The sequence below is a fragment of the Ranitomeya imitator genome, chromosome 5 (assembly GCF_032444005.1).
Source record: "Ranitomeya imitator isolate aRanImi1 chromosome 5, aRanImi1.pri, whole genome shotgun sequence".
Taxonomy (NCBI): Eukaryota; Metazoa; Chordata; class Amphibia; order Anura; family Dendrobatidae; genus Ranitomeya; species Ranitomeya imitator.
The window spans coordinates 503,006,992-503,026,027 of record NC_091286.1 but is presented as its reverse complement, the minus strand read 5'-3'; the positions used below and the strand labels follow the sequence as shown (position 1 = coordinate 503,026,027).

General features: G+C 45.8%; 1 protein-coding gene across 1 annotated transcript in view; it reads left to right on the top strand.

The window, feature by feature from the left end:
- LOC138638279 (vomeronasal type-2 receptor 1-like) overlaps window positions 1-19,036 on the top strand; it is a 223,357-nt gene that overhangs the window by 190,679 nt on the left and 13,642 nt on the right. Inside the window, exon 5 of the mRNA XM_069727455.1 lies at window positions 6,148-6,271. Coding sequence (XP_069583556.1) covers window positions 6,148-6,271 — 124 coding nt within the window. The remainder of the gene's footprint in view (window positions 1-6,147; window positions 6,272-19,036) is intronic.

The following is a 19,036-nucleotide window of genomic DNA, read 5'->3' as shown; positions in this document are numbered from 1 at the left end:
TGAAACAGGTGAGAACGGTTTTTCAGGTCCTGCGTGCTAACTCTTTGTTTGTGAAGGGATCAAAGTGTCTCTTTGGTGTGCAGAAGGTTTCATTTTTGGGGTTCATCTTTTCCCCTTCTACTGTCGAGATGGATCCTGTTAAGGTCCAAGCCATCCATGATTGGACTCAGCCGACATCTCTGAAAAGTCTGCAAAAGTTCCTGGGCTTTGCTAATTTTTATCGTCGCTTCATCTGCAATTTTTCTAGTATTGCCAAACCATTGACCGATTTGACCAAGAAGGGTGCTGATTTGGTCAATTGGTCTTCTGCTGCTGTGGAAGCTTTTCAAGAGTTGAAGCGTCGTTTTTCTTCTGCTCCTGTGTTGTGTCAACCTGATGTTTCTCTTCCGTTCCAGGTCGAGGTTGATGCTTCTGAGATTGGAGCAGGGGCTGTTTTGTCGCAGAGAGGTTCTGATTGTTCAGTGATGAAACCATGCGCTTTTTTTTCCAGGAAGTTTTCGCCTGCTGAGAGGAATTATGATGTGGGCAACCGAGAGTTGCTGGCCATGAAGTGGGCATTCGAGGAATGGCGTCATTGGCTTGAAGGAGCTAAGCATCGCGTGGTGGTATTGACTGATCATAAGAACCTGACTTATCTCGAGTCTGCTAAGCGTTTGAATCCTAGACAGGCTCGTTGGTCGCTGTTTTTCGCCCATTTTGACTTTGTGATTTCGTACCTTCCGGGCTCTAAAAATGTGAAGGCGGATGCTCTGTCTAGGAGTTTTGTGCCCGACTCTCCGGGTTTATCTGAGCCGGCGGGTATCCTCAAGGAAGGAGTAATTGTGTCTGCCATCTCCCCTGATTTGCGGCGGGTGCTGCAAAAATTTCAGGCTAATAAACCTGATCGTTGTCCAGCGGAGAAACTGTTTGTCCCGGATAGGTGGACAAATAAAGTGATCTCTGAGGTTCATTGTTCGGTGTTGGCTGGTCATCCTGGAATCTTTGGTACCAGAGAGTTAGTAGCTAGATCCTTTTGGTGGCCGTCTCTGTCGCGGGATGTGCGTTCTTTTGTGCAGTCCTGTGGGATTTGTGCTCGGGCTAAGCCCTGCTGTTCTCGTGCCAGTGGGTTGCTTTTGCCCTTGCCGGTCCCGAAGAGACCTTGGAAACATATCTCTATGGATTTTATTTCAGATCTTCCCGTCTCTCAAAAGATGTCAGTCATTTGTGTGGTCTGTGATCGCTTTTCTAAGATGGTCCATCTGGTACCCTTGTCCAAGTTGCCTTCCTCCTCTGATTTGGTGCCATTGTTCTTCCAGCATGTGGTTCGTTTGCATGGCATTCCAGAGAATATCGTTTCTGACAGAGGTTCCCAGTTTGTTTCGAGGTTTTGGCGAGCCTTTTGTGGTAGGATGGGCATTGACTTTTCTTTTTCCTCGGCTTTTCATCCTCAGACTAATGGCCAGACCGAACGAACCAATCAGACCTTGGAAACCTATCTGAGATGCTTTGTTTCTGCTGATCAGGATGACTGGGTGTCCTTTTTGCCTTTGGCTGAGTTCGCCCTTAATAATCGGGCCAGCTCGGCTACCTTGGTTTCGCTGTTTTTCTGCAATTCTGGGTTCCATCCTTGTTTCTCTTCAGGACAGGTTGAGTCTTCGGACTGTCCTGGTGTGGATACAGTGGTGGACAGGTTGCAGCAGATTTGGACTCATGTAGTGGACAATTTGACCTTGTCCCAGGAGAAGGCTCAACGTTTCGCTAATCGCAGGCGCCGTGTGGGTCCCCGACTTCGTGTTGGGGATCTGGTTTGGTTATCTTCTCGTCATATTCCTATGAAGGTTTCCTCTCCGAAGTTTAAACCTCGTTTCATTGGTCCTTATAGGATTTCTGAGGTTATTAATCCTGTGTCTTTTCGTCTGACCCTCCCAGATTCTTTTTTCATACATAACGTCTTCCATAGGTCATTGTTGCGGAGATACGTGGCACCTATGGTTCCATCTGTTGACCCTCCTGCCCTGGTTTTGGTGGAGGGGGAATTGGAGTATATTGTGGAGAAGATTTTGGATTCTCGTGTTTCAAGACGGAAACTCCAGTATCTGGTTAAATGGAAGGGTTATGCTCAGGAGGATAATTCCTGGGTTTTTGCCTCTGATGTCCATGCTCCCGATCTTGTTCGTGCCTTTCATGTGGCTCATCCTGGTCGGCCTGGGGGCTCTGGTGAGGGTTCGGTGACCCCTCCTCAAGGGGGGGGTACTGTTGTGAATTCTGTGGCAGAGCTCCCTCCTGTGGTCACAAGTGGTACTTCGGCTGATTCTCTCTGGGAGCTTCCGTTTGTGGAGGAAACTGGTACTGCTGCTTCTGAGTTTCCCTCAGGTGATCTGGTGAGGTCGTTAGGTGCTTCTCTACTTTACCCCACCTAATGCTTTGATTCATGCTTCCTGTCAATGTTCCAGTGTTGGACTTGTGTTTCTCTGGATCATTCCTGTGGCCTGCTGCTCTGCATAGCTAAGTGCTTCTTTGCTATTTGTTGCTATTTTTTCTGTCCAGCTTGTCTATTTGTTTTGCTTGAAGCTCTGGGACGCAAAGGGTGTACCTCCGTGCCGTTAGTTCGGTACGGAGGGTCTTTTTGCCCCTTTGCGTGGTTTTCTTTAGGGTTTTGTGTAGACCGAAAAGTTATCTTTCCTATCCTCGTTCTGTCTAGAATATCGGGCCTCACTTTGCTGAATCTATTTCATCCCTACGTTTGTCTTTTCATCTTACTCACAGTCATTATATGTGGGGGGCTGCCTTTTCCTTTGGGGTATTTCTCTGAGGCAAGGTAGGCTTATTTTTTCTATCTTCAGGCTAGTTAGTTTCTCAGGCTGTGCCGAGTTGCATAGGTAGCGTTAGGCGCAATCCACGGCTGCCTCTAGTTGTGTTTGGAGAGGATCAGGGATTGCGGTCTGCAGAGTTCCCACGTCTCAGAGCTCGTTCTATTATTTTGGGTTATTGTCAGATCACTGTATGTGCTCTGACCTCCATGTCCATTGTGATACTGAATTGCCTTTCATAACAGGATGGTCTTTGGTTTCTTTCCAGAAGTTGGGCTTGAATTTCTCCAGTTGGTGTTCCTTGACAAACATGAGCAACCCTGATAGTACCAGGAGATGTTTCAGTTGAAAGAATATAAACAAAAGAGATTGGGTGCTGACTTCATAAAATGAACATCATTTTATTGATACAGTTATACATGATGTGACATATCAAACATAAATATAGAGGTAGATAAGTACCCCGGGAATGGAAGTTTAGGGTAAGAGATTATTCCACAATTTACATAGATACATAGTATTAGAAACCCATATAAACAATAGCTCTCTCTGTGCAAATGTTAAAGTTTGGCCACTCTAGTGGGCAGAACCATGTCATACAGTAAATATAAAGTGCTTATGCTGAGAGGTATTGCTATTATTGTAAACCAAATATGTGAAGGGGAGGCATTGAATAGGCATGCATACCTGTGCCTGAGTAAGTATAATCAAGTACACTTACCCATGGTGTATGGTGCTGGTGTACAGAACAAGAGATTCCCAGGAACCAACCCCAGACTCACGTTTCGCATAAGCTTTTTCAATGGGGAAGTTGTAAGAACACTAGCTGTCCCACTTACCCCATCTGTTCAGCATGGATAGGCTGAAGATGGACAGTCGTCCTCCTGGTGAGGACAAGGAAATTTTGCCTGTTGGGAGTCTGGCAAACATGGCTGACTTTATGTCCTGTTGCCTTCCCTGTAACCCTTGCGTTATACGCATTTTGTCGAACAATGATTACTGGTTGTTCACCCTTCTCCACATTACAAGGAGAAGTTTCCATATCTCGTTCCTGTGGCAGATAGGGCTAGTAAAATAGTGCAATACCAGAAAGCTCTAGTAGAACAATTAGTGCAAAAATTTCCATCTGACAACTCTATTGCCAGAGGTCATAGATCCTTGGGCAACCATGGAGAAAAGAGGAGGGAGTCGCATACCAGGTCCAACAGAGGCAGGCGAACACTATCAAAGGTTACGACCGTTTCATTAGACCCTCCCAGCCCCCGGACCATTATGCCCGAGGTAGTCTGACAATAAGGGAAACGTTTTTGAGTATGGTGAAGGAGTACTTAGACAATCATACCAGTGTCCTCTGTGATTCCTCAATGCTGTACATGTATTAGGTATCCAAGCTGGACAGGTGACATGAACTGTCCCTCTACGGTTTGGAGGTGTGTGCCTGCAAAGAAGTTAGCATTTTGTCGGAGGGGTTTTCAGTGCCACCTTGGACATAATAACTGATAAGCTCATCCTCCTGCTAACTGAAAATGCTGATAGGCCAACAGGAGTATTTTATTAAACATAGAATGTTCAGAAAAAAATTTAACATTTTGGTCAATAAGACTTTCATCAGTCCTCTGGATAATGGGACATTGCATGCGGCAGTGCTGAGAGGAAATCTGCGACATTGTTCGCTTAGACATGAATTTTAAGACTTTACAGGACAAGACGTTTTAGGTATGTTTTACCACACTCATCTACATTTAGATTGCAACACCAAAAAGGAAAAGTTGTGAAATTATGAAAATCACAGGATAGATAGACATGGAAACAAAATACTCGTGCACAAATACATGCACTTACAGTATACACTTTGGCATGTTATTAATGAGGCTAGTAATGGTTGTCTGAGGAATGCTCTACCACTGTAAACACACTTGGGCTCACTAGCAGCTCCCTTTTTAATTGCTGACTAATGACCAAACTCCGGCTATCATTGCGTCCAAAACAACAGTGGGACATTTCGCTACCTCCATACCAGACTCCATTACTCCATACCAGCCTCTGGTTCCTATTTTGAGATAACGTAGGTAATGCCATGAAGAAGACTTCACACTGGTCACAGCGTGGGGAGGTATGATGTACAGTAGCTGGACCTCTATTGTTTTCATTCCAGTTACACTTACAGCTGGGGCCTCACAATGATTTTTTGGTGGAACTAGTGTTACATTCATTTTTCCAACCTATCATAGGAACTGTTTTTTAGCATAACAATGCCAGGCTGCACATTGCTCATGCTACTGTGAGCAGCCTGCGTGACCTAAACGTGTTACTATATCTTACAGAGTTTCTGGACTTGTCTCCCATAGCACAAATCTGTGACATCATTGGTTAGCAATTGCAAAGCGAGCTGTCAGCATTAGTGATGAGCGAATATTCTCATTACTCGAGATTTCCCGAGCATGCTCGGGTGACCTCCGAGTATTTTTTAGTGCTCGGATATTTTGTTTTTATTGCCGCAGCTGAAGGATTTACATCTGTTAGCCAGCATCAGTACATGTGGGGATTCCCTTGCAACCAGGCAACCCCCACATGTACATATGCTGGTTAACAGATGTAAATCATTCAGCTGCGGCAATAAAAACTAAATCTCCGAGCACTAAAAAATAATCGGAGGACACCCGAGCATGCTCCGAAAATCTCAAGTAACGAGTATATTCGCTCATCACTAGTCAGCATCTTAATGATTTGATTATTCAAGTGCATTCAATATGGCACAAAATTCCTTAGGCAACCATTAGTAATCTCATTGATGGCATTCAAGGTGTGCATGTGCGACGTGTATTTCTGCATGTGGCATTCAAACTCACAATTGAAAAAAATCAAGATCTTTTGAAAAGTGTATTTAATTTTTTTTCCTTATTTGCATATGTAGCAATCCTTTGACTTCCATAACTCCACAATTTTTCTTTTCTTGGTGTTGTAAATTTAACATTGAGGAGTGTTTGTACTGAATTGATACATAAAATCACAGAATTCAAAGAGGGTGTACATTTTCACTTTTCTCATGACTGCATATCAAATAAGTCACTATTGTGAACGGTCTACAAACATTTTCAAAGTTATCAATAGTTGGCTAAACTCTTATAATGAATCAATAAATAACAGACTTTAATGGAGCAACACTAAACTTTTTTACAGCATTTGGGGAAACATATTTAGTTAATGCCTTTTTTACAGCAGCTGGGGAGTAGGCTTTATCTACAGTACATAATAAGTAAAAAGATGTGTATTCAAATACCAATAAAACTAAATTATAAAATGGCACAACTTTTAATATTTCCTCCTAACATGCTGAATATTTTCACATTCACTCCAGTCTCCAGTATCGGTTTGCAGTATTAGTTGTGTTCCAGGCACAAGAAAAGGCATAAGACAGGGAGAACCAGTTTGCTGCTTTGATTGTATTTCATGTGCAGATGGAGAAATTACCAACGAAACAGGTAAAATATTTTCTGAAATGTTATGTATTTTACTGTTAGGCTACTTTCACACTAGCGTCGTTACGATGTACCGACGCATGCTGTGAAGTAAAAGCACAACGGGGGCAGCGGATGCAGTTTTTCAACGCATCGGCTGCCCCATTGTAAGGTCCGGGGAGGAGGGGGCGGAGTTCTGGTCGCGCATGCGCGGTCGGAAAAGGCGGACATGACGCACAAAAAAAGTTACAAGTAGCATTTTTTTGTGCCGACGGCCCGCCAAAACCCGACGCATCCGTCGCACGATGGATGCGACGTGTGGCAATCCGTCGCAATGCGTCGCTAATGAAAGTCTATGGAGAAAAAATGCATCCTGCGGGCAACTTTGCAGGATGCGTTTTTTCTCCAAAACTACATATTGCGACGGAGGCCAAACGACGCTAGTGTGAAAGTAGCCTTAGAATTAAAAGGGTTGTCTTATTAGAGGCAAATAGGTGGTATTTCTTTTTGAAGAAGTTTCGCTGTACCAGGCAAAAGGAAAAAAAAAACAAAGCCGGCACATGAGTAAATTTAAAATTGATTCTTCTTTATTGATTCCGCCGTTAAAAAGTTACTTGCGTTGCTTCATCATGGATACATCTTACGCATTTCCGGCAGGAATCCTTAGTCATAGGGATCTAAGACACCATAAAGATCATAGACCTCATCTCTATGATCTTATGTGTTTCCTGCGGTAACCTCGCCCTTATATTATAGAGATGGGGTCTATGATCTTTATGGGGTCTTAGATCTATAACTTTTTAATGTAGGAAGATCTATAATTTTTTAATGTTGGAATCAATAAAGAAAAATCAATTTTAAATTTACTCGGTTTGGCTTTTTTTAACTTTTGTTTGATATTCACTGCGGGTAAGTAGCGAAGCGGCACCCTTCTATATTAGCTTTGGAGCAGAAAAATAAATGTGGTGAGTCCAGTAGCAATATGCTTTTTCACTATTGATTGTTTCACTGTATTACACAGTGGCCATTCAAAGTAAAGTTTGTGCCCATAAGAACTGGACCTGCTTTTACATATAAAGCCACTTGATTTGGTTCCCACATTGGCAACTTAGCAAGGCCCCACATGATGCTGATATATTCACTTAAAGGTCACATGGACATAACTAGTGATGAGCGAACGTGCTCGCCACTACTCGGTACTCGCCTGAGTATCACTATGCTCGGTGAACTCGGCGAGCACTGAGTATTTCCGGGATTATTCGGCGGGAGCTCGGGTCTCCACCCTGCAATTCTGGCACTCTTTAGAGCGCCAATGACAGTGCAGGAATTGTCAGCCATGCACTGTAATGCCGCAGCCATCTTTGTTGTGGTATTACAGTGATTGGCTGGCTGCACAGCGTCATCAGGTCTATAAGAGACCTGGCGCCTCCCTGCTCGCCACATTCTGCTTCGGACTTAGCGAGTGTAGGGAGAGCTGCTGCTGAGATAGGGTCAGAATCGTCCTGTTAATAGTTAGTGTAGGTCTGCGACTGTTGATTCCACAACTCCTGAGAAACCAGCAGTCCTTTTTAGGGCTAATTCGGGTGTCCTGAGATTCAGGCTTGGACTGGCCCACCGGAGAACCGGAGGATTCTCCGGTGGGCCCAGGCACTGACACCGTCAAACAAACAAGGCAGCACACTGTAGTGCCAAAACATGCAAACATAAAATATGAAAGTTAGACTGCATTACTGCACTAGAAATATGAAAAAATGAGAGCGTTTAGCGCATAAATTGGCCAATTTACGTGTTCCTGGTAGCCACTTTACGGCATCTCTCGTATACCAGGTCCTACGCTTTCCTTGCTGAGAACAAACGTCTTCATCTGAATGGGTACCTGTGAAACCTCTTCTTAGACTAAATTTCTCTCTCTGTTTGTTTGACTGTGTACAAGTTGGTGACTCTAGGTTCATCAGCTGTTCACACTTGATCTATGTTTGGATGTGACAGTCAGTTTTTTTAAATTTGTATTTACTATCCTTCTGACCAAGCACTCCGCATCTGTTATGATCTGGTGGCCTAGGAGCAGCATGTGATGTACTCTGGAGAAGGTGGTACCTGTACTGACTGCAAACCCTGAACTTAGCAGCGCAACTAGAAATAGCCGTGGGATGTACCTAACACTCCCTAGACACCTCGACACAGCCTAAGGACTAACTTCCCCTAAAGATAGAAACGGGAAAACTATCTTGCCTCAGAGAAAATCCCCAAAGGATAGACAGCCCCACACAAATATTGACTGTGAGAGGAGAGGGAAATAACAAACGCAGACTGAAATCAGGATTAGCAAAGGAGGCCTTACTAGCTAAAAAGAAAGAATAGGACAGAGAACTATTCGGTCAGTATTAAAACACTAGAAAATATCCACCACAGAAAATACAAAACTCCACATCTGACTAAAGACATGGAGGGTATATCTGCATCTCCAGAGATACCGCTTGGCTGCAAAAAATCCTTACACAGACAAGCTAGACAAGACAAAACATGAAAATGCACTGAACTATAAGGCCCACAGCATGTGGACAGCAAAAACAAAGTCAGGACTTATCTTTGTTGAAAAGCACAGCAAACAGGAGAGACCAGTAAGGGATGTGAATCCTCCAAAAACAATGGACAACTGGCACTGACTAAAGGATCAAGCAGGACTAAATAGCTGAGTGTTGTGAATTCTGTGGCAGAGCTCCCTCCTGTGGTCACAAGTGGTACTTCGGCTGATTCTCTCTGTGAGCTTCCGTTGGTGGAGGAAAGTGCTACTGCGGCTTCTGAGTTTCCTTCCTCAGGTGGTGTGGTGAAGTCGTTAGGTGCTGCTCTATTTCACTCCACCTAGTGCTTTGATCCTGGCCTCCAGTCAATGTTCTAGTATTGGACCTGTTTCCTCCTGGATCGTTCCTGTGGCCTGCTGCTCTGCATAGCTAAGTTCTGCTTTGCTATTTTGTTTGCTGTTTTTTCTGTCCAGCTTGTCTATTTGTTTTTTCCTGCTTGCTGGAAGCTCTGGGACGCAGAGGGTGTACCTCCATGCCGTTAGTTCGGTACGGAGGGTCTTTTTGCCCCCTTTGCGTGGTTTTTGTAGGGTTTTGTGTTGACCGCAAAGTTACCTTTCCTATCCTCGCTCTGTTCAGAAAGCGGGCCTCACTTTGCTAAATCTATTTCATCTCTATGTTTGTCTTTTCATCTTAACTCACAGTCATTATATGTGGGGGCTGCCTTTTCCTTTGGGGTATTTCTCTGAGGCAAGGTAGGCTTATTTTCTATCTTCAGGCTAGCTAGTTTCTCAGGCTGTGCCGAGTTGCATAGGGAGCGTTAGGCGCAATCCACGGCTGCCTCTAGTGTGGTTGGAGAGGATTAGGGATTGCGGTCTGCAGAGTTCCCACGTCTCAGAGCTCGTTCTATGTTTTTGGGTTATTGTCAGGTCACTGTATGTGCTCTGACCTCTATGTCCATTGTGGTACTGAATTACCTTATCATAACAGTACTGGAGGCCCAAAGTACTAATGATTCTCAATAGAGGGAAAAAAGAAGTTCTGAGACCATTTTTTTTTCTCTGCACTGTGTTTTGCCTTTTTTTTCCCCTAGACATTTGGGTGGTTCAGGACACAGGTGTAGCGATGGACATTAAAGGTCTGTCTTCATGTGTGGATCAGCTCACGACAAGAGTACAAAATATTCAAGACTTTGTGGTTCAGAATTCTATGTTAGAGCCGAGAATTCCTATTCCTGATTTGTTTTTTGGAGATAGAACTAAATTTCTGAGTTTCAAAAATAATTGTAAACTATTTCTAGCTTTGAAACCTCGCTCCTCTGGTGACCCAGTTCAACAAGTTAGGATCATTATTTCTTTTTTACGTGGCGACCCTCAGGATTGGGCATTTTCTCTTGCGTCAGGAGATCCTGCATTAAGTAACATCGATGCGTTTTTCCTGGCTCTCAGATTGCTGTACGATGAACCTAATTCAGTGGATCAGGCAGAGAAAAATTTGCTGGCTCTGTGTCAGGGTCAGGATGAGATAGAGGTATATTGTCAGAAATTTAGAAAGTGGTCCGTACTCACTCAATGGAATGAAGGTGCGCTCGCAGCTATTTTCAGAAAAGGTCTCTCTGAAGCCCTTAAGGATGTCATGGTGGGATTTCCTATGCCTGCTGGTCTGAATGAGTTTATGTCTTTGGCCATTCAGATCGGTCGACGCTTGCATGAGCGTAAATCTGTGCACCATTTGGCGGTATTACCTGAGCTTAAACCTGAGCCTATGCAGTGCGATAGGACTTTGACCAGAGTTGAACGGCAAGAACACAGACGTCTGAATGGGCTGTGTTTCTACTGTGGTGATTCCACTCATGCTATCTCTGATTGTCCTAAGCGCACTAAGCGGTTCGCTAGGTCTGCCACCATTGGTACGGTACAGTCAAAATTTCTTCTGTCTGTTACCTTGATCTGCTCTTTGTCATCCTATTCTGTCATGGCATTTGTGGATTCAGGCGCTGCCCTGAATTTGATGGACTTGGAGTATGCTAGGCGTTGTGGGTTTTTCTTGGAGCCCCTGCAGTGTCCTATTCCATTGAGAGGAATTGATGCTACGCCTTTGGCCAAGAATAAGCCTCAGTACTGGACCCAGCTGACCAGGTGCATGGCTCCTGCACATCAGGAGGTTATTCGCTTTCTGGTGTTGCATGATCTGCATGATGTGGTCGTGTTGGGGTTGCCATGGCTGCAAGTCCATAATCCAGTATTGGATTGGAAGTCCATGTCTGTGTCCAGCTGGGGTTGTCAGGGGGTACATGGTGATGTCCCATTTCTGACTATTTCGTCATCCACCCCTTCTGAGGTTCCAGAGTTCTTGTCTGATTACCGGGATGTATTTGATGAGCCCAAGTCCGATACCCTACCTCCGCATAGGGATTGTGATTGTGCTATCGATTTGATTCCTGGTAGTAAATTCCCAAAAGGTCGACTGTTTAATTTATCTGTGCCTGAGCACGCCGCTATGCGGAGTTATGTGAAGGAGTTCTTGGAGAAGGGGCATATTCGCCCGTCATCGTCGCCATTAGGAGCAGGGTTCTTTTTTGTAGCCAAGAAGGATGGTTCGCTGAGACCTTGTATAGATTACCGCCTTCTAAATAAGATCACGGTTAAATTTCAGTACCCCTTGCCGTTGTTATCTGATTTGTTTGCTCGGATTAAGGGGGCTAGTTGGTTCACCAAGATAGATCTTCGTGGTGCTTATAATCTTGTGCGTATAAAGCGAGGCGATGAATGGAAAACTGCATTTAATACGCCCGAGGGCCATTTTGAGTATCTAGTAATGCCATTCGGACTTGCCAATGCTCCATCAGTGTTTCAGTCCTTTATGCATGACATCTTCCGAGAGTACCTGGATAAATTCCTGATTGTGTACTTGGATGACATTTTGATCTTCTCGGATGATTGGGAGTTTCATGTGAAGCAGGTCAGAACGGTGTTTCAGGTCCTGCGTGCTAATTCTTTGTTTGTGAAGGGGTCAAAGTGTCTCTTTGGTGTTCAGAAGGTTTCATTATTGGGGTTCATCTTTTCCCCTTCTAATATTGAGATGGACCCTGTTAAGGTCCAAGCCATCCATGATTGGACTCAGCCGACATCTCTGAAAAGTCTGCAAAAGTTCCTGGGCTTTGCTAATTTTTATCATCGCTTCATCTGCAATTTTTCTAGTATTGCTAAACCATTGACCGATTTGACCAAGAAGGGTGCTGATGTGGTCAATTGGTCTTCTGCTGCTGTGGAAGCTTTTCAAGAGTTGAAGAGTCGTTTTTCTTCTGCCCCTGTGTTGTGTCAACCAGATGTTTCGCTTCCATTCCAGGTCGAGGTTGATGCTTCTGAGATTGGAGCAGGGGCTGTTTTGTCGCAGAGAAGTTCTGATTGCTCGGTGATGAAACCATGCGCCTTCTTTTCCAGGAAGTTTTCGCCTGCTGTGCGAAATTATGATGTGGGCAATCGAGAGTTGCTGGCCATGAAGTGGGCATTCGAGGAGTGGCGTCATTGGCTTGAAGGAGCTAAGCATCGCGTGGTGGTCTTGACTGATCATAAGAACTTGACTTATCTCGAGTCTGCCAAGCTGTTGAATCCTAGACAGGCTCGTTGGTCGCTGTTTTTTGCCCGTTTTGACTTTGTGATTTCGTACCTTCCGGGCTCTAAAAATGTGAAGGTGGATGCTCTGTCTAGGAGTTTTGTGCCCGACTCTCCGGATTTATCTTAGCCGGCGGGTATCCTCAAAGAGGGAGTTATTGTGTCTGCCATCTCCCCTGATTTGCGGCGGGTGCTGCAAAAATTTCAGGCTAATAAACCTGATCGTTGCCCAGCGGAGAAACTGTTTGTCCCTGATAGGTGGACGAATAAAGTTCTCTGAGGTTCATTGTTCGGTGTTGGCTGGTCATCCTGGAATCTTTGGTACCAGAGAGTTAGTGGCTAGATCCTTTTGGTGGCCATCTCTGTCGCGGGATGTGCGTTCTTTTGTGCAGTCCTGTGGGATTTGTGCTCGGGCTAAGCCCTATGTTCTCGTGCCAGTGGGTTGCTTTTGCCCTTGCCGGTCCCGAAGAGGCCTTGGACACATATCTCTATGGATTTTATTTCAGATCTTCCCGTCTCTCAAAAGATGTCAGTCATTTGTGTGGTCTGTGATCGCTTCTCTAAGATGGTCCATTTGGTACCCTTGTCTAAATTACCTTCCTCCTCTGATTTGGTGCCATTGTTCTTCCAGCATGTGGTTCGTTTACATGGCATTCCAGAGAATATCGTTTCTGACAGAGGTTCCCAGTTTGTTTCGAGGTTTTGGCGAGCCTTTTGTGGTAGGATGGGCATTGACTAGTCTTTTTCCTCGGCTTTCCATCTTCAGACTAATGGCCAGACCGAACGAACCAATCAGACCTTGGAAACATATCTGAGATGCTTTGTTTCTGCTGATCAGGATGACTGGGTGTCCTTTTTGCCTTTGGCTGAGTTCGCCCTTAATAATCGGGCCAGCTCGGCTACCTTGGTTTCGCCGTTTTTCTGCAACTCTGGGTTCCATCCTCGTTTCTCTTCAGGGCAGGTTGAGTCTTCGGACTGTCCTGGTGTGGATACTGTGGTGGACAGGTTGCAGCAGATTTGGACTCATGTAGTGGACAATTTGACCTTGTCCCAGGAGAAGGCTCAACGTTTCGGTAATCGCAGACGCTGTGTGGGTCCCCGACTTCGTGTTGGGGATTTGGTTTGGTTATCTTCTCGTCATATTCCTATGAAGGTTTCCTCTCCTAAGTTTAAACCTCGTTTCATTGGTCCGTATAGGATTTCTGAGGTTCTTAATCCTGTGTCTTTTCGTCTGACCCTTCCAGATTCTTTTTCCATACATAACGTATTCCATAGGTCATTGTTGCGGAGATACGTGGCACCTATGGTTCCATCTGTTGATCCTCCTGCCCCGGTTTTGGTGGAGGGGGAGTTGGAGTATATTGTGGAGAAGATTTTGGATTCTCGTGTTTCAAGACGGAAACTCCAGTATCTGGTTAAAGGGTGGAAGGGTTATGCTCAGGAAGAGAATTCCTGGGTCTTTGCCTCTGATGTCCATGCTCCCGATCTTGTTCGTGCCTTTCATATGGCTCATCCTGGTCGTCCTGGGGGCTCTGGTGAGGGATCGGTGACCCCTCCTCAAGGGGGGGGGTACTGTTGTGAATTCTGTAGCAGAGCTCCCTCCTGTGGTCACAAGTGGTACTTCGGCTGATTCTCTCTGTGAGCTTCCGTTGGTGGAGGTAAGTGGTACTGCGGCTTCTGAGTTTACTTCCTCAGGTGGTGTGGTGAAGTCGTTAGGTGCTGCTCTATTTAACTCCACCTAGTGCTTTGATCCTGGCCTCCAGTCAATGTTCTAGTATTGGACCTGTTTCCTCCTGGATCGTTCCTGTGGCCTGCTGCTCTGCATAGCTAAGTTCTGCTTTGCTATTTTGTTTGCTGTTTTTTCTGTCCAGCTTGTCTATTTGTTTTTTTCCTGCTTGCTGGAAGCTCTGGGACGCAGAGGGTGTACCTCCGTGCCGTTAGTTCGGTACGGAGGGTCTTTTTGCCCCCTTTGCGTGGTTTTTGTAGGGTTTTGTGTTGACCGCAAAGTTACCTTTCCTATCCTCGCTCTGTTCAGAAAGTCGGGCCTCACTTTGCTAAATCTATTTCATCTCTAAGTTTGTCTTTTCATCTTAACTCACAGTCATTATATGTGGGGGCTGCCTTTTCCTTTGGGGTATTTCTTTGAGGCAAGGTAGGCTTATTTTCTATCTTCAGGCTAGCTAGTTTCTCAGGCTGTGCCGAGTTGCATAGGGAGTGTTAGGCGCAATCCACGGCTGCCTCTAGTGTGGTTGGAGAGGATTAGGGATTGCGATCAGCAGAGTTCCCATGTCTCAGAGCTCGTTCTATGTTTTTGGGTTATTGTCAGGTCACTGTATGTGCTCTGACCTCTATGTCCATTGTGGTACTGAATTACCTTATCATAACAGCTGAGTCCAAATTGCAAAAAGTGAACACACCTGATAAATGCTGCGATCCAAAGACAGCAGCACTACCACTCATAACCACCGGAGGGAGCCCAAGAGCAGAATTCACAACAGCCTCTTAGCCACAGACAGGTGTTTTAATCGCAGCAGGTCCATTACCCCACTACAGAGAGAGAGAGTCCTGCTTCCTGTCTGAGGCAGCCCAGCTGGATGATGTTATCATTCAGCATGCTGCTGTCTCAGTCAGAAAGCTTCCTGGAATCCAGCGAGGAAGAAGCTGCTGGAATGAGCTGCTGCTGCAGGGAGATGAGCTGTGCTGCGTGCCTGGTGTGTGCCTGCCTGCCTGCCTGTGTGTGTGTGTGTGAGTGAGTGAGTGAGAGAGAGAGTGTGTTTGTGTGAGAGAGAGAGTGTGTGTGTGTGTGTGTGTGAGAGTGTGCGTGTGTGATGAACTGCGGTGAGCTGTGTGTGTGTGGTGAAGGACAATGATATTGGTGGGGGGAGACAATGATGGAGGTGATGAGCAATGATGGTGGTTGGGGGAGACGATGGAGGTGATGGGCAATGATGGTGGGGGAAGACAATGATGGAGGTGATGGGCATGATGGTGGTGGTGGGGAGGCAATGATGGAGGTGAGGGAAGGCAATTATGGAAGTGATGGGCAGTGATGGTGGAAGAGACAATGATGGAGGTGATGGGCAATCATGGTGAGGAAGGGAATGATGGAGGTGATGGTCAATGAGGGTGAGGGGAGGCAATGATGGTGGGGTAGGCAATGATGGAGGTGAGGGGAGGCAATGATGGAAGTGATGGGCAGTTATGGTGGGGGAGACAATGATGGAGGTGATGGGCAATCATGGTGAGGGAGGGAATGATGGAGGTGATGGGCAATGAGGATGAGGGGAGGCAATGATGGAGGTGATAGGTAATGATGGTGGGGAGGCAATGATGGAGGTCATAGGCAATGATGGTGGGGAGTCAATGATGGAGGTGATGGGCAATGATGGTGGTGGGGGAGGCAATGATGGAGGTGATGGGCAATGGTGGTGGGGAAGGCAATGATGGAGGTGATGGGCAATGGTGGTGGGGGGAGGCAATGATGGAGGTGATGGGCAATGATGGTGGTGGGGGAGAGGCAATGATGGAGGTGATGGGCAATAGTGGCGGTGGGAGGCAGTGATGGAGGTGATGAAATGGTCAATGATGGTGGTGGGGGAGGCAAGGATGGTGGTGGGGAGGCAAGGATAGTGGTGGGGGAGGCAATGATGGTGGTGGGGGAGGCAATGATGGAGGTGATGAAATGGACAATGATGGTGGGGGAGGAGGCAATGATGCAGGTGGTGGAATGGGCAGTGATGGAGGTGGTGGGGGAGAATGATAGGGGTGGTGGGGGAGAAGGCAATGATGGAGGTGGTGATGAGGACAATGATGGGGGTGGAGAAGGGCTGTATTATACTTTATGAGGGGCTACATTATATTCCGTGGGGGGACTGCATTATTCTCAGGACTACATTATATTATGGGGGGCTACATCATACTATGTGAGGGGGCTACAGTATACTCTATGGGGGGCTGCATTATATTCTGTGGTGGGGCTGCATTCTCTCAGTTGACTACATTATATTCTGTGGTGGCTGCATTATACTATATGAGGGGGCTGCATTATACCCTATGAGGGTGCTACATTATATTCTATGGTGGGGACTGCGTTATACCTGAGGGGGTTGCATTATATTTTGTGGGGTGCTGCATTATATTCTATTAGAGGGGACTGCGTTATATTTTATGAGAGGGCTAAATTATATTCTGCGAGGGGGCTACCCCAACCCTTGCTACATAATTAAGACGTGTACAACCTTGTATTATACCCTGATATTAGCGCTTTTTACCGCACAATTGGTGGTCTTGTATCTATTTCTATGTAGCTACATAGTGGGCCCCAAGACTGATTTTCTCTGGTGGGCCCAAGGTGCTCCAGTCCTACGCTGCTGAGATTGCAGCGCTAGGTAGGCAGGGGAGTCTATGTGCGCATATCCACATCAGTGCAAGGCCTGCAGGCACTGTATGTGGGTACATAGCTCTCATGGCATACCTCCAAAATCTCCATTACTGTCTGCTGCTGCTTATTTAATATATATCTAGCTGCAGTCTTCTGTGGCTTTTTTTCCCTTCACCTGATACCTGCTCCTTTTCTTCTAAAGCAATCCATAGCCCCCGTATTTTAACATTTATTTGCTTGTTCACGGTGCCTACTACAGCCAGGTTATTGAAATCTAAGAAGGTGCAAATCTACCTTTTTTTTGTCCCAGACACCAGATGTCAGTACCCCAAAAAATATATATATTTTTTTTCTTTTGTGTCAGGCTGCCGTCACACTAGCAGTATTTGGTCAGTATTTTACATCAGTATTTGTAGGCCAAAACCAGGAGTGGGTGATAAATGCTGAAGTGGTGCATATGTTTCTGTTATACTTTTCCTCTGTTTGTTCCACTCCTGGTTTTGGCTTTCAAATACTGACGTAAAATAGTGACCAAATACTGCTAGTGTGATGGCAGCCTAATAGCCAACTTGTTGACACAATTTAGTTGTGTCCAAAAAAGATCAAGGCCACATTTACATCAGTCTGTTATCTGAGGCTGACTGCTGGTGTATCGGTGGTGGAAAAATCGTAGCTTCGCAGGCATAAGTTCCATAGTTCTGTCTGCTAGCCTTGTTCCACTCTTTTTTTTTTAATTTAAAAAAATTCTCCAACCCCCCCCAAAAATTTATACAGTCTGTTATGTCAGGCTGAGGCCTGTTGCATCTCTGGTGGAAAAATCATAGCTTCGCAGGCATACGTTTCATAGTCCTGTCTGCTAGCGTTGTTGTCAGAGGCGTAGCTAGAGCTTTTGCCGCCCGGGGCTGATCCCGAGTTTGGCGCCCCCCCCCCATCCCCTCCCCCCAGCTCAATACACACAAAGGTTACCAAAAATGGTTTTCCTGTTTTGTAGAACTTAAACTGGGCCTAATGGTGTCACCCCCACATGCCACACCTGTGACTTAATACCACCACACCATGACCAGGCCACATAGTGACCGAATAATACTACATACAAGGGACAAATACCACCGCACCATTTCCAGACCACATATTACCACCACATAGTGACTGAATACTACAATACTGATCAGTAATAAAAAAAAAACCACAATACTATCACCATAAGTGCCAGTATTCACAGGAGATCTGTACTTAGTATGCAGTGTCTGTGTAGAGGTAATACAGAGATCACTGGTGACATTATACACAGGACCTCTATATAGTATACAGTGTATAGTGTCAGTGTATAGGTAACACTGACTCACCAGTGACGTCTCTAGGTGAAGTCCTTCATCTTTCATCCAGCACAGACCGCCATCATTCCTTCCAGCCAGGACTCGTTTCTGCAGGAAATAACACAGTTATCTCGAGCTCCGCTTGCAGAACACATTACTTAATTTTTCACAACTTCTACATTACACCACATGAAGAAAAAAAGGTGATATAGTGTCACTCTGCACAGTAACAGGACCGCCCCCCCATTTAAAACAGTATACTCAAAAAATAAAATAAATACATCACTGCAGTAATAATATCCCTTAATTATCCCCTATGGTAATAATATTCCCCACCCTGGCCCCGTTTATCTCATTCCTGGCTCCAGCCATATGTTGTCGTATCCTGCCCTCATGAGTATCCATTCTACCCCATATGATCTCCCCATCCTGCCCCACCAGCCTCCATCGTATCCGTCCTGCCCCATGATCCAATCCTGCCCCGTGTCTCCAATCATGCCCCGTATCTACATTCTGCCCATGCCTCAAGTCCTGCCCCCAGTGTGTCCAGCATATTACCCCCATGTTGTCCAGCAATCTGCCCCAGTGTGTCCAGCATATTACCCCCATGTTGTCCAGCAATCTGCCCCAGTGTGTCCAGCATATTACCCCCAGTGTGTCCAGCAATCTGCCCCAGTATGTCCAGCATATTACCCCCAGTGTGTCCAGCAATCTGCCCTCAGTGTGTCCAGCAATCTGCCCCAGTGTCCAGCCTTTCCCCAGTGTGTCCAGCAGTCTGCCCCAGTGTGTCCAGCATTGCCCCAGTGTGTCCAGTATATTACCCCCAGTGTGTCCAGCAATCTGCCCCAGTGTCCAGCATTGCCCCAGTGTGTCCAGAAGTCTGCCCCAGGGTCTCCAGCATTGCCTCAATGTGTCCAGAAATCTGCCCCAGGGTCTCCAGTATTGCCCCAGTGTGTCCA